Source organism: Prunus avium, chromosome 1, assembly GCF_965620075.1.
Source record: "Prunus avium chromosome 1, drPruAviu1.hap1.1, whole genome shotgun sequence".
NCBI classification, from domain to species: domain Eukaryota; kingdom Viridiplantae; phylum Streptophyta; class Magnoliopsida; order Rosales; family Rosaceae; genus Prunus; species Prunus avium.
Genome location: NC_142284.1, coordinates 6,539,969 through 6,556,130, shown reverse-complemented (window position 1 = coordinate 6,556,130; position 16,162 = coordinate 6,539,969). Strand labels below are relative to the sequence as shown.

Genomic DNA, 16,162 nt, shown 5'->3' with positions numbered 1-16,162 from the left:
TTTTCAGCTTGATTTTTTTTAGTAGTGTTTATAAATCATTATTTTATAGTTGATTTTCAGCTTTATTTTTTTTAGTAGTGTTTATAAATCTTTGACTTTTCATATGGATTTATGCTTCTACTAAAACTGTTAACACTTTTTTTGCAATTACAAGTTCTTGCAATCACCACCTCTTTCGTTAAAAACACAATAGGACAAATGGGAAATTAAATACAAATTATCTCATAACATTTTTTGTGTTGGAAGAAGCCAAACGAGCAAAAAGCCATCATAATTACCCATGCACGAAGCTGAGACAAACGCATGGAGATTTATCCATGGCTCCAGGAAAAAAAAAACAAAAAAAGACATGCTTTTGGTTGTTCAGAGAGGGTCTAGGTAAGTCAGATTGATTTTCATATTCATAAAGAAACTTTGACTTTGACTTTGATTTGGTTTCTTTTCTTATTGCTGATTGGGTAATTAGGATGATAAAAGATTGTTGGAGCATACACACAAAGAATAGGAAGAAAGAAACAACATAGACGATTGCAAAAGGTTGGCAACCAAGTAATCCAAGTTGCCAAGAAATAGTTCTGAGAAGAAAGATGGAAGGCTTCATCTGCTCCAAGCCATTCTGACTCGCGGATCACAAAGATGGGAATCAAGTAATCTCTTGATTAGGGTTGAATATGGTTAATAAGGTGTACTTATTAAAATTATATTTGTTTCATAATTCCACATATCCTTTTTGGTCACATATTAGGGTAAATCAGTAATTCAATATATATTTTTGTAGTATGGTGTACTCAGTTAATTTTAGGGTTCGTTTAGCAGTACATAATTATCTTTTAAATAGCATTAATTAATATAAATCCCAGTGTTCTTATCTCTCTCTCTCTCTCAACAATGAAAGTAAAAATAAATAAAGAATTAACTGTTCATGGAATTTAGAGTTTTAAACCAGTCCATAATAATACATTAATGTCATCCTAGAGAGAGTGATTTAAAATCCAACCCTATTATCAACTTTCTACTCAATTTTCATAAATGGAGAGAGACTGAGAGTTAGGATACTGTAGAACCCAATTAATGTTAGAAATAGTTCCCTGTGGCACCTTAATATTGTGTGTGAGAACTCTCCTTCCCGTTATAGTTTAGACTATCACTTGTATTCACAGAGCGAGAGAGACCATGCCATTTTTTTTGATAAAGATAGCGACCATGTCATAAAGAATAAAACTTGTCTACACCCGTTCTCACACTTGCTATACCATGTCGCATGGGCCATACCCATATGTGACCATATAGAGTTTCTCCATACCAGAAAAACAACAAGCACTGCACTAGAGAAACTGCCCTTTTAAGTCTAAATTTGACAAGAAGACTGCCGTTTTAGTTTCAGAGCAGTGATAATCATCCACCAAATTATCTGATCCATCTCTAGGCACTTACGTTGTTAGTGCATTACCCGATCTTGTCTCATACACAGAACACTACTGATTTATTGGGTTCCAAGAATCGGGGAAAACCAAAAACAACAAAACATGCCCTCTTAAAAGATTAGAAACTGATAGCATAGTTATGATTTTGAGTTGAGGAAAGCTGTAATTCAGCAGGGTTGAGGAACAAGAAGAAAACATGCCAAAAAACATAATTCCACAATCATAAGCTGCAAATTATAGCCTTCACGAATAATACAAATACACCAACAAGCCGAAGGTACAGAACCCACAAATAAAAATAAATAAGCTGGCAGCTTAAAGGAGTACAAGAACACAAGTTTGGCTGAAAACTATATATTTAGATGAGATACATGACTTATACAATGTTAGATAACCAAACTCAGCTGTTGCAGAAGGCAGAGAATTGCATTAACCAGAACACCAGAACTTGGTTGGATTCTGTGTGTACCCAGATGCACTTCTACTCCATACATAACTATTTAGATGTACTATACTCAAAAGATGTCTGCACGAGCTCTCCCTTGCAATTAATTCTGCAAGCCAACGTATATTTTCACAGTTGAAAAGCTAAAAAAACGTGGAATTTAAACATCATATTACCTTTACCTGTTCAGTTAGCACGTTAGACACTCTGCATTTTGCTAGATATCTCTTTTGGTTTCTCACCCTTTTCCTGCAATCAAGTACAAGGATCAAGTCATTGGTTACAAATAACAACAAAAAAGGTTAATAAGCTGAATGTTATCATGAATTCAAGTTGGCAAAATACTATCCCAAAATGAAAAAGCATATGCACAGTATCCTCGAATATAGGCAATTGTTAAATTAAAATAGTTATTTCAACCTATTTCAATCTGACTCGTATTTTCAGATGAAGTGCCACTTAATGCTGGAGAGCAAGTTACACTAACAGCCCTTTGGGTTAGAAGAATGAATACAACGACTGGAAGGACCTACCTTCTATTTCAGTACTCGCATTGACAATCTGCCGAAATAAGTACAGGGGGTTTTAATGAGGTAGGGATTTCAATCACGGAGAACATCTGTTATGGTTCTCACATCAGAGGAAGGCAGTGGAAAAGGACGGGAAAAAAATACAAAGTGGGGAGTAAAAATCAATAATTAAGGGGAGCTAAGTATGTGAAAACTAAAAGTGGGGTTATTGTGCAGTAAACCGCTGATGGATTTTGTAATTAAGAAACTTGGGGTGATAATAACAACTAACATAACTCTAGAAGCGTTGTGGATCTAGTTTTAGAAAATGCAAGAGGTCCATATATACAGACAAATATTAATTAGAAACAGAGAAGGGACCAGCCTAAAACTCATAAAACACAGGTGCTTCTCTAACAAGGTCACAACTGCAGAATCAGAAAGTCAAGATGCTCTAAAACACAAGTAGAAACCTTGAAGACCAGAAGTCGTAAGGCTGAACTTATTCAACACAAGTTTAGCACTCATTGGGCACATTCTAAGCAACTTCAATACTTTTATTACATATCAGATATGTTCTTTGTAGATTATCCCTGCTTACATTTTTCAAAAAAAAAAGAAAAAAAAAAGACAATGTTCTTGCAAAATATCTTACGACTGAGTATTAGTTTTACCTTCTGACTTTTAAGCACTAGGAACTAATACTCCATTATAATGCATCTTTGATAGCAAATTAATGGGTACTTAAACTGGTTAACATGGAAAGAGGAACAAGTGTTTGTAGTTTAATTTTATGCCCTTTCTTTTCTAATCGCCAGTATTCCTTTACCCTTGTACTATGATGCGAATAATATTATATCGATTATTGCTGAAGTTTGACCACCAAGTCCCAATAAGAGTTGGAAGTTGCAAAATGTCAAAACTACTATGACATCCCCAGAGTGACCTTTTTACAGATGACCCGATTAATTTAACATAGGGTACTGACATACTGTAAAGCTTTAAGAGACCTACATACTGGCCTTCTTTGCGTTCAGAACCTGTTATAAAATAGTTTTTATAAATAAAAACAGAAAGGAGAAAAACAATAACCTTTTTTGGCCAGATAATCTGAAAACCCTAATATTCATAGCATTGTGCAAAAGAAGACTTCATAAGTATTGATTGCACGAGGGTGCATAATAAAAGAAAGGACAAGGAAATAATACAATAAATGAACCTCTGCACACTTCAATCTATACAGTGCTCAATTTGACAACAAATTCAACTTAAGTTGCTAAACATTACAGCATAAAATCGCAACAGAAAGTAAATAAGTCATGGGAATGCAAGCAATCAAATGCTTACCAATCCCTTGCTCTCATAATAATCATCTAGTGCCCACTGATATTTTGACTGATTCAACCCAAACCAACGTGCCAAATGGTCATCCAAACTTGAATGTGCTGCAAAATAACCCAAAACACACCACCATCAGCTGTAGCGAAGAAAATATCCACCAAAAATTATACATTATGAAGGGTTATAAAATGAAACTTCAGCTTGCTGAATATTTGCTTTTCTGTTTCTGCAAACCAAAAGATAAGAAAGAGCACAGAAACCACAACACTGCATAATCTATTATCCATTTACTTATCAGACATAGTTTATAAAATACCAATGAGCTCTGCTTACTTTCACACAAAGCATGAAAGATATAAATAAATCAACACAGAATTTAAAAATAAAATAAAATAAATTAGTTTTCCGAACAAAAACCCATTCTTCACACCATTTACGAAACCCTTTACAGTAAAATCCCATCTTGGGTTTTCTTTCATTTCATTCATTCAAGCCGAACAATCCTCAATTTCCCTTCCTTTTCCTCTACTTTCCCAACCACCAAACAGAGCACAGTCAAAAACAAAAAAACAAAAACATAGACTAGAAAAACAAGTAACAAAAGCATGCATTACCCTTCTGAACTTTGTTCACGGCATTCTTAAAAACCCCCAAGACAGAGCCATTGGCGGCAGAATCTGAAACAGCCATAGGCTGCACCAATTGCTGAGGCGGCGGCTGAACCGGAGGTGGGGCCACCTTCTTGGGGGAATCAAAGACCGGTTCAGGTGGTTTTGGTGTGGAGGGTGGAGTCATGAACACAGTGTAAGGGCCAATCTTGCCGATCATTGGTGGGGGAGTGGAATCTCTGTTGATAGCCATCAATCTGGGTCTGTTTGGTTTGGAGGAAAAGGAGAGAGAAAGTAAGAGAAAGTGAGGGAAAGTGGTGAGAGATCTTGTTGTGGGTTTTGAGTGTGAAGGGAAGTGGAGTAGTTTAGAGTTTGAGAGTGAGTGATTGGTGTGAGTTGTTAGATAGAAGAAGAAAAAGAAGCTTACTGTGGACTGCACGCCAAACCCAACTGGTCATATCTTTGTCTTTCTGAGTATTTATTTAATATTTTCTTTTCTTTTCTTTTTAATAAATATTTTAGATTATTATAAATAAACTCAATCCTAGACATGTATTTATAAAAAAACTCACGCACTATTTAAACATAGAAACACACCCAAAAGCAACCCCAAAATCAACAATTGTATATTTTTTGGGTGTGTTTATAAATGGGTCTTGTGTGTGTGTAATGATGGGTTTTGGGTGTGTTTATAAAGTGTTTTGGGTGTTTGGTTTTTTTATAATTTCAACCCCCATTTTGGGTGTTTTAGTGAAACTCCCTAAATATTTTGGGAGTGTAGTAAGTAGTAGTAACTATCTGTACCGAATACCGATCTGGCAGTGGCAGATATGATATTTTGCTTTTTTTTTTTAGGTGAGACCCAAGGGTATTCACCGCCGACAATAGTAACTAATCCCTTTTGCCGCGGGAGCTCTCCCAATGGAGGTAAACGGCTGGCCACAAAATGCGCTACATTCCCATGGACGGGGATCGAACCCCCAACCTCATGATTAAGGAATGAACTGAGCTACCACCACACCACATCTCATGGTTTATGATATTTTGCACTTTCTTCATGAGTTTTCACATCATTTTTACAAAATCATTTGAGGTTTTGAAAATTACACTAACATCTCATGAGTTTTCACATTACTTTTACAAAACCCCTTTTATAAACTTTTTACCTAAAAATTACTCGCGTCATTAAAAAAAATTATCCAAATGATAGTGTTGACTTTAGAGATTAGATTGTACATACACCCTCGACTAATTGTTGAGATTAATTTTATCATTTGAAGAAGTATTTTTAATTAAATCATCAATTTTTTCGACAAAAAATGAAAGAAAGAGGCTTTGTGGAAAAAATTTGAAACCTCATAGGGATGTTTTATAAAAACAACATAAATCTTAGGGAGTGTTGGTATAAATAACTCCAAAAATAAATATAAATAGTAAATTTGCATCTTGAGGCTCAAATCGTTTGTTACTGGTCAAAGATATCCTTTTACTTAAGTCAGTCAAATTGTCTGAGAGTAAAAGTAAGAGAGTTTGGACCCATTTGAGGATGATAAAAGTCATCTGAGAGTCGAAGTGGCGTGGGTTTGGGGCAGCTAGGCTGCCATGTATAAGAGAGTTTCGACAGATGGTAATATTACATTTACCATAAATTCTTTTGTTAGGTAATGTTATATTTACCATACATTCTTTTTCATGGTATTCCTACCGACAGAATGGGATATGAGAAAGCGAGCAAGGGATGGTGCTAAACTCAAAGAAAAAAGAATGTCATTTAGACCGAATTGCACCCTCAATTACAAACACCAATATATTGTCATCAATTTAATCACCTGCAAAACCTAGTAAGTGTGAGATTTTATTACAAAAAGTCTCAAAACTATTAGTAGTGAAACCATTCATTACATATTGTTTTTACGTTATCAAATTTCCAATGTGAAACTTTACATTCTTCAACACCCTGTGATTTAAAAGTAGCTATGATTGAGTTGGTCATGAACGTTATGCTTCTTTTAGTTAGGGACTTAATTGGGATTTTTCTTACGAAGTTGTCATTTATAAGTCAGCCCTATAGTCTAAAATATCAATAATATTTACAAAATGTCGAGGATATTATCGTTTTTTCGGGTCACGGATATTTCGAAACGTATTCATACACATATCGTATAAATATCAATAATATCGACGATAATATCGGAAAATATCGATGTCGATAATTTTGCTCACACTTCAGCAATATTTTGTTAAAATATCGATATAATATCAAAAATATCAAAAACATCGATGTATTGGAAGAAAAAAAAAACACACACACACACACACACAAAGCACAAACGCAAAGAGGATTCAAACCCTAGTTTCACTTATTCGACGCCTTAACCACCATGTTGCTTATGTTTTTGTGATAAGATGCTAAAATATGTATATTTATATTGTTTTGTTTTGAACTGTTTTTTGCAAAAATTAGATTTTCACATGAGAATGTGAGTCTTTGAACTTTTCCTTTTGGATGGAATCGAGCGGCTCATGGAAAGAAAACGAGACCCAATCTTCAAATGATTTTGCTTATGGACAACGTCAACCAATCTCAAATCCATATGGGTGGCATATTTTATTTCATGGAAAACTATTTTGGGGATTTATCATTTGATGACTACTCACAATACACTTACTCTACACATAGAGATGATGAATATACTGAAAAATTTTGAACCTCATAGTCACTCGTGTATCTTACCATGCAATGTATAAAATGTAAAATATTGTAGTATAACATTATATATAAATGATTATGGTGTGTTTAATTTTCTTTCATTAATTACTACATATTTTCTACACTCACAATGTTTGTCAACTCGCTATATAATCAACTTAAATCAGTTAAACCCATCATGTAATGAATTTCCTTCCAATTTTTTATGATAAACTAATAGATAATTGACTAAATAAACATCATCCAAAGTTTCAACAAATATTTCAAAGTTTTTCTTACAATTTCCGTGATTTTTATTCAATTTTTATCGATATCGATAATATCCCGATATTTCCATCGAAATTTTCGGGTTTTTGGACTACCGATATTTCCGATATCATCGATATTTTAGACCTTCGTCGGCCCCCATAATCTACCCTCCAATTCAAGGCTAAAACTAACCTGCAATTTTGCTAATTTCTTCATTCTCTCTATAGTGTGAAGGAAAGTGAAATATTGAAACAGGGTGTGACAGCTTTCATGTTTCAGTATTCATAGACAAGTTGCTTTCTTTTGTTCTTTCATGGGAAACAGTGGAAACTGAGTTCTCCTGACAAATTTAGGTTGCCTTAGGAAATCCATTTATATGCAAGTTGGAATCCAAAAATACGATAAACCTTCAAAGCCACCTTTGTGCCTCCATCTCTCATCACGTGATAAATCATAAAGAGAAATACAGAGAGAGAGCTTGGATATCAAACCCGTTGCTGAGAAGTTCCCCTAATCCAGGCTCCAACACCATCCAACAGGACGCTGAGAAGTTACAGCTCTCCCTGGTTTTAAATCTGGTTTTGTCCATCTAAATTGCTTGTAGTATTAAAAATTCAATCCGTACCATGTAACTTCATCAAACATACACAGACAGACCAGAGGCATAATCTTGACTTTCCCTTTACTACCAGACACCCAGAGTAACCTACTAAAGTGTTGGCGAGGCCAAGAGACTGAAATGAAAACCTACAACTACAAAGGACTGACTACTAAAAACCCTAAAATAAAAAGTAGCATTCAGAAGAATGTGAAACACAAAAGTCCAAGGGGAAAAAGTATGTGGAAAGAAAGAAAGTAATATGCTTCTAAGAACACATGAATGATATTCTAAAGAAATCAAATCATCTTTATCCTTGGTCTAGAATTTGTTCGCTCCTTACCCACTTAAAGCAAAAACAGAGGCAAGGCCCATCCCAATCAATCATTATCATTCCAGCAATTGCAATGGCCTAATGTCATAAACTCAGCAAGTGCATACAAATGGGAACAACAGGACCACAGCCACAGTCGGATTTACACAACAGAAAGAAATGTATCTGGCCGAGTAAAAAAGACGAAACTGTATACAACATCAAAGAGAAACTAAGAGCAAAGATCGGGGCAGCAAACAAAAGAAGCCACATTCCTTCAAGGCTGAAAATTGTCAAATCTCAATAAACCATCTTGGTAACTTGATCTGCACCCCAAAATGGCACCTCCATGTTCTGCAGAGTTGGGGTGCTGGCTTCTTCAGAAATCTGCCTCACAATCTTTGCTTGTGTATCTTTTAAGCTGGATGACACGTTTTAAACGAATGAAGGATAGATGAACAAAGGATTCATTACATAAAGAGGACTAGCAATACGTTACTATAAACATGCATCATTTTCTCCTTTGGTTCAAATTACAGAACCTAATTAAAATAACACATACGCATAATAAGACTAAGCCTACATATATAAACCTACCTGTCCATTATATACTACTAACCTGACAAGGAAGAATTAATCATTCGTCCGTACTGAAGGGCAGTCTCACACAAACCTCACAAAAACAAACATGGTTCAAGTCACTCTTGAAAATAATTGAAAGTTCATCCGAGCCAGGGCAATTCCATACAAGAAATGAGCAGTAGAATAACACCCAAAACAAGTCCCGACTAAAGTAACATTTTTCAAGAGCTATTAGTGACTCAAGCAGCAATCTCTGCCTGGCTGAATCCTCAGAATGATCTCAAATCTTGCAGTTGAAGGCTTATGTGACCCTTCGTTACAGCGTGTTCCCATATACACTCTTAATCAGATTACAGAGTTTGCCAGCGAAAGCTCATGGAGTTCACTTAACATCCACTCTTCTCCAGTTTGACCACCAAGGACAATTGCCCTTGTCCCTCCAACAACACAAGTACTATGTCCCCAAGCGAATCTTGGGGGTCGCCCGGGTACATTTAATATCCTCCATGTAGGTTTTTCATCCGTTGGATCCAAGAGATAAAGTTGTGAGGCAGAGTGAAGACCAGCAACTGAACCACCAAAGATCAGGATTCTCCCACCTGGGAGGCTCACTGCTACATGATCAAGTCTAGGAGGAGGAGCCATACCCCCTGGATTTCCAGCACCGGGCATTCCACTCCCTGTAACACACCTCCAACACGGTTCGTCCTCACTCAGATCCATTGTGAACACATCACTAGAACGAAAACGAAGTGGTCCACTTTTGGCCAGGCCCCCAAACATCAAAATTTTCCTACCACCATATACAGACAGCGTATGACCCAATCTGGAAGGAGGCTTCCATGCTACTGGTATCTCTCTCCAAATAGGTTTCTCCATTGAGAGATCAAGCAAAAAAGTATCACTAAGGAGTACTCCAGAATCTGCACAACCACCTGAAACTATCAACTTGGTGCCATCAAGAGTGCAGGAACTGTGCCATGATCTTGGGAGCGGAGGAGCCAACCCAGATATTTCACGCCAAGTCGGAGGCTTTGCATCCAAATCCAGTACAAAAACATCATTTAGCAAGCCCTGCCTTCCACAGCCTCCAAATACCACCAAATGGGACCCATTCACACAAGAAAGTGTATGACCCCAACGGCCAGGAGGAGGAGAGCTCACTTGGACATGCTGCCACTCTGGGTTACTGGCATTTAGATCCAATACAAAGGTGTCATTCATCGGTTGCATATTGACCCCTTCACCACCAAAAAGGACAACACGATTGCCAACTGCACAAGCACTAAAGTTACATCGTGAGGGTTCAACAGAACCTCCAACAGTCACCTTTCTCCATGTTGCTGCTTCAAGAGTGGTCAGCTCCCGTGCCAGCCTACCCCACCCTAGCCTCTTTGCACCAGGCACAGCCTCTAAAACACGAGTTGTCTCACTACCCCATGCATTTTGGCAGACCATCCTCCAAAGGTCTTCATTCTTTGAAAGCTCATACAGTCTCCTACAGACTGACCCAATAGATGCAATGTCTCTAGGCGCCAACTTTGAAAGAATCTTGAGAGCAAGAACCTCGTCACTCAATTGCAACATACCACAAACCCCACGACATATGTTTCGCTCCCCCAAGAGAACAGCAGGACGGAAAGCGGAAAGATAAGAACGAAACCTGTCAGAAGATTTTGCAGACTCCTTGATTGAAGTACCAGGAACTGGACCTAGATCAATATCTGCCTCTGTGAAGAACTGGATTCCAATGACGTGGGTTATCATATCATCATCCCCATATATAGGTGTCAGCCGCAATCTATTCATCATAGGAGATCCATCTTTCCTAAAGTTTAATAACTCGCCTTGGAATTCAATACCCTCCTCCAGACATCTTTTAATTTCTGAAACTACAGCAGAGTCCACTAGTGGATGCCTTCTTTTTGCGAATGGCCCTCTATATTGCAAAAATCGACTGTAGAAAAGGGCACAAAATCAGTACAAAACAGAGAAAGGGAGAGGGGAGAGATGCATTATTTCTTTAAGCTAACATCCAAATCCAACAAAAGACACAAACTAATAGGAACACAAAAGCATTATTTGTGATATCTCCAAACATAAAACAATTGTACTCTTTGCAGCAGATAGCAACAAACTCAAAGTTCAGTTACTGCTTCAAGGCCTTTAATAAGGTCAACTTTAATCACAATAGAACCAAATGTCAAAGATATAGTAAAATTTAAACTGACCTCCCGAAAAATCAGGCTATTTTACAGCAGTCTCCTTTACACTTTTGCAGCTTTGCTATTGTTGTTTTGACTCAATTACTGTCATTGTTGATTTAATCTCGATTTTGCAATACTATATAATGAAAAGCAACAATTTTATCAGATATATAAATAATAACATAGATTACAACTCTCGCAAGTACTAAAAAATTTTGAAACTTCAATCTTTTGTTTTCCCGCAAGGTCAATCTACTTCGGATACAATAATAACAACAATATTTTCTCCCATGGATTGAACCATGGACCACACACTGCATCTGATTCTTAAGGCCCATGATGGATCAAATTCTAGGAATCACAAGGACAGAGAGTGTTATTCTTTTCATGACAGATGGCTATTAAGATTAATTATCCTAAGCTAAGGGCAAAGATTGGAGCAAGGTCATTGATACCATAATCACAAATTCAAAGGCTCCGATTCTATTAGGAATGTTCTATTAATTGCATCAAGTGCGAGAGAACCATTAGATAGTTGGGGTTCTTGATTTGGTTGTTCCGTTCACATGACCCAACGAAGAGTAGTACTCTTCTGACAAGAGTCAAGAAGGATGTGTTGCTTTAACAGTGGATGGTCAACCCAATAAAAATGCTAGGACATGAACAATCAGGATCAAGACGCATGTTTAAAACCAAAACAGTGAAAGCGCCTCTGGTACGAATATTTGAAAAGACAAAAGCAAAAATATGAATTTAGCAATACTATTTGAAACATTATCCCTAACAAAATGTTACATATAGCTAAACAACAAGCCTATTAGTGAGTGAACATACTTAACAAATGAACAACTCAAACTAAAGATTTTGGGTTTGATTTTCATGAAGTACGTAAAATTGATATTTCAATGAACACATGACTTGAAAAATCTACAAGTCTCCTTCTTAAGCCCTTTCCATAAGAACCAAAAGGGATTGCATTGTTCAGGCCACCTCACAATGTGGTCGAAGAATCAAAACCGACTAATTTCCATTTATGAGATTTCGGCTCTTCTGATTTTTCGCATGGATAATTCTTAAATGGAAATCTAAATTTAGAAGGGTTGCGTTATTAGACCGCATTGCAGTTGGCCCCAACAGTACGATCCCTTTCACATCAGCTTTTTTATACTTCTTTCAGTCCAATATGTCCCAACCCGAAATGATGATTAAGAATCAAACCCTTTCCCCTACAACATAGCCATTAAAGGCAAAATTCATCATTGTAGGATATTTAAATACAAAATAGTTCAGATAGATAATTATAAAAACTTGATAATTGACTAGGCTTGCTTCATCAACATCCTGATAGCTTAGTTATGCCTAGATGTGATGATCAAACATTCTTGGACTGGATTATATTTTTTTTCTCAAGCTTTTCCTTCTAAAACTCCACACGCTTGTTCAAGATCTTAATAACTCATTTAAGCCACAAACACAAAGAGGCTCGCAAACTGGCGCATTTAGGAATTTCCAAATGAAAACTCAAATATTTATTTGTAAAGTATAAGAAAGAATTCAAGGGTGTTGCATCTAAATCATGTTTTTTTTTCTGTTTTGTAATTTAATATCATGCAAGTCACAAGTATAAGTGTTGACTAGTAAGGAACTTGGCATAAGCAGGTGACCTTCAGTGTCCAACACCTTATAAAATATTGAAGACTGCACTACTCTTAAGGCATGTAAAATGAATAATACCCATCAGAAAATCTCACATGGTTTCTGTTAATATTCCATGATAGCGTTAACACAGATCTTTTCTACACCTATTTAATTCTCATAGTGATTGATGCGCAATTTTGTATTCAATTTTAGGTCTAACTCTAGACTGAAATCGAATCATGTCAAGGAAACTTGAACCTCATTTCGCATGATCAAGCATGCCCCCTGGTTGCACAAACTTCTTGTAAAACACTTCTAGTTTATCTACTACTTTGTTAAAACGCAAGGGGACAATTCACTTGAATCAAGTTGGATATGAATAACAATGTCTGTGACCTCCAACAACATACTCCATTCTACCAACACAATCTTTAAGCTTAAGCAGTATCATGAAATGGCAAATCAGTGGTGAATATATAAGCTTTATCCTACTTTAAGCTGGCCAATTACTTCAAGGTTGCTAAAGGCTTATGGAGATTTTCATATAAGGTAGGAAAAGCCTATGATAATAGATGTTTTTAAGAGACAGTATGGTGCATCTAAAACACTAAGGGGACTCGTTCTCTTTCTTCTTTATGTGCTTTTAATCCATGCAAAATCTAAAAAAAACTTGTTCAACAATAAGCGTTTGTTGTAACGCAACTATTTACAACAATGGTAGAAGATTAGAAGGATCATATAAGATACCATCTAGAATATGAATCTTGAGAGAACACACGATGCTTGTAATGACCTAGCCATTCTACAATTAAAAGTTCGACTAGAACTGTAACCAAGGCACACCTGAACCCAACACCAAACCAACTTGGACATTGATCACATTTTTTAAAAAGAAAAAAAGGAAAGAAAAAAAAAAGATATTTAGTTATATACCCATTCTTAGCACTAGTGATATAGATAAACCCTACACCATTTAATTTCTATAAACAATACCCCCACGCAATCCTAAACAATTAGAAATCAGAATGATGGATCAAAACAATAATGAAGTTAATCCAAAATAAGCAAAATGAAAGAATAATGGAAGAAAGAACTTCCTCGTATTCCAAGACAACAACATTTCACAATATGCAGTCAATGCTATATTATTAAGAAAAAAACCATAAAAATGTACTCATTTAAGTTATATCCAATAATTGCATAAGTATGCAACTAGAAGATAGTCAACCCAAAACCAAAATAATATACCCTGGTTTCCAATAACCTAAACCAAATGTTCCCGATTGCTGACCAAATGTAGAGAATATGCATGCCAACACAATCTAACTCCCAAGATATCCGAGGGAAAAATTCATTTTCAGAAAAAAAAGAAAAAAAAGAAAATGTTTGCATATCTTTATGGTGTTAATAGATGATAGCATGCACAATTGATTTCCTAGAAAGAAATATATGCAAATAAACCTTTACCTAAAGAATCTTTGGAGGTGCTAAATTACAAGTATAAAAATAAAAACAAATTCATGCCATATTAAACAGGTTCAGAGATATTCCACAGATATATGGTACTAATATGGCAAATAACCATGACACACATGAAGCTTTTACATTAAAAAAAACGTTCAACTAACAGATAAACCACCTAAAAAACACACCTAAGATGTAATTTGTCAATAAAATTACTACCGCTAATAGATTTGAAGAAAGATAAAAGCTTTGACTTCAACAGTATGATAGAGTGTAACTAAATCAAACCAAAAAGAATGCAATCTGTGTCAATGATCTTGCTAATAGCTCTCAAGCATTATAGAAGCAGCTAGCAAATTCGCCACACTACTCTAGAGTAGAGGTGGAGAAGGCTTCATATAAAAATAAACTTTATAAGATATGATATATTAAAAAACAAAAACCTTCTGGCCAGTATTTCGGTACTACGGCCAGTGTGGTGGAAAAGAACAACAGAACTTTTGAAGATAGGGCAGAATATTTAAGTTTTCATTTGGGGCAGCATTAGATGTTAGGCCTCCTTGTGGACGTCTAAGCACTCTAGAGATGTTACCTTTAATATGATTCATCGACTGGGGTGGAGTTCTGTATTGAATGTGGCTTGTTTTGTTCCTTTTGCTCTGTATTTTCTAATTGGTGTACCTAGATGGACTACCTGTCCATTCCATTTTCAATTATTTCCTTTCTTTTATCAAATTATCTTTTATAATCAACACTAATATAAAAAACTATGATAGAAAAGGAGCAACAGGATGACAAGCCCAACAAGGCAACGCCCAAAGATTAGAACAAAACCCTTTGCATTAAATTTCGTTATAATTATATCCTGAAATTTATCATTTTCTTTGACAACAACAGCATGAGAGGGACTACAGGAAACAATATGCCGTATCTCTAGTCTCATAACCCCATCATGACTACCTATCTGACCACATCAATTAATAAACCAATTACTCGCAACTCCAATTTGCTTCTTTGCATTCAATTTACGAGCCCAAACAAAACCCTAGACAACTCACAAGCGCATGAGCTCCCAAATGCCAACCACAACCACTACAGAGAAAAACTATTCAATCCACAAAACCCATCATAAAGCTCCTCTAACCATAAAAGAACCGAACCACGGTTTTCAGCAGCCAAAAACAAGCATTTCCAACAACCCCAATTCAACCCCCCAATCAAAACCAAACATTCAACCACAAAACCCCCAATTCAAACCCTAAAATGAAAAACCCAAAAGAGAAAACTGACCAATTGCGACCGAGAACCTCCTCCGCTCGGTACCCGGTGACCATTTCGAAGACGGTGTTGACGTAGATGATGGGATGGTCCGGGTCGAGAGCATCGGTGACGACGAACCCGCACGGCGCCGTCCGGAGCATATTCTCTACGGGGAAGGGAAGCGGGCCGGGGCCGGGGCCCGAAACTTCGTCGTCGTCGTTGAAAATCAAGCTCCCTTCCTCGTCCTCCTCCTCCTCGGCGCTCAGATCCGAATTGCTATCCCACTCCATTGAAGTTGCTTGTCAGTCGAACGGTGAATTGGTCTTCTCCTTCAACCCATGAGAAATCAATTGAAATTGTGAAATTGTTGTTCAGCAAAGCGCAGAGAGATCGATTGTCCGGAAACGGAAGGGAAGGAAGGAGGTGGAGAGTGTGTGAAAGGTTGGGGGATACGAGCGAGTGGTGGGCAGTGTTTTTGCAAGTTAGCTCAAGCCTGCCTAACGGATGGTCGGCTTCATTTTAACGACTTTGGTCTATTTTTTAGCTCCAAATGGAAAGAAAATAAATAAATAAAAGGAGAATTCTCTGTTTGGGTAAAAAAAAAATTATGAATTGTAGGTCGGTGGTGGGGCTACCGGGTTAGGAGAAATTAGAAGAATAGAAGCTAGAGGTGCGCACCGTTTTGATTATTTAAGGTAACAAACTAGTGAAAATTGGCCTTGATTTGCAAATAAGTGGTCTCTGACATCTTGTTAGTGTGTGAGAGAAAACCCCTCCCCATTCCTAACTTTGGCCACACAAAAAAAACACTAGA

General features: G+C 36.7%; 2 protein-coding genes across 4 annotated transcripts; both read right to left on the bottom strand.

The window, feature by feature from the left end:
- Nucleotides 1–1,621: 1,621 nt before the first annotated feature.
- Nucleotides 1,622–4,768, bottom strand: LOC110753469 (hydroxyproline-rich glycoprotein family protein). 2 transcript variants are annotated; one of them, XM_021954382.2, is made up of 4 exons: nucleotides 4,334–4,768; nucleotides 3,726–3,823; nucleotides 2,046–2,118; nucleotides 1,622–1,978 (listed from the first exon to the last, which is right to left on the bottom strand). In XM_021954382.2, exons 1-3 carry the CDS (start codon nucleotides 4,578–4,580, stop codon nucleotides 2,068–2,070), a joined length of 396 nt encoding a protein of 131 aa, XP_021810074.1. In that variant the 5' UTR covers nucleotides 4,581–4,768; the 3' UTR covers nucleotides 1,622–1,978; nucleotides 2,046–2,067. The 2 variants fall into 2 exon arrangements, with proteins under 2 accessions (XP_021810074.1, XP_021810073.1); XM_021954381.2 differs by having other exon boundaries at nucleotides 2,052–2,118; nucleotides 4,334–4,766.
- A 3,490-nt stretch (nucleotides 4,769–8,258) lies between these two features.
- On the bottom strand, nucleotides 8,259–15,886 carry ZTL (Galactose oxidase/kelch repeat superfamily protein). Of its 2 annotated transcripts, XR_002526146.2 has the most exons (3): nucleotides 15,379–15,886; nucleotides 8,817–10,736; nucleotides 8,259–8,618 (listed from the first exon to the last, which is right to left on the bottom strand). XR_002526146.2 is itself a non-coding variant. In XM_021954346.2 (2 exons), the coding sequence occupies exons 1-2, from the start codon at nucleotides 15,636–15,638 to the stop codon at nucleotides 9,125–9,127; spliced, it is 1,872 nt and encodes a 623-aa protein (XP_021810038.1). In that variant the 5' UTR covers nucleotides 15,639–15,886; the 3' UTR covers nucleotides 8,259–9,124. The 2 variants fall into 2 exon arrangements, 1 of the variants encoding a protein (XP_021810038.1); XM_021954346.2 differs by having other exon boundaries at nucleotides 8,259–10,736.
- Between the last annotated feature and the right edge of the window lie 276 nt (nucleotides 15,887–16,162).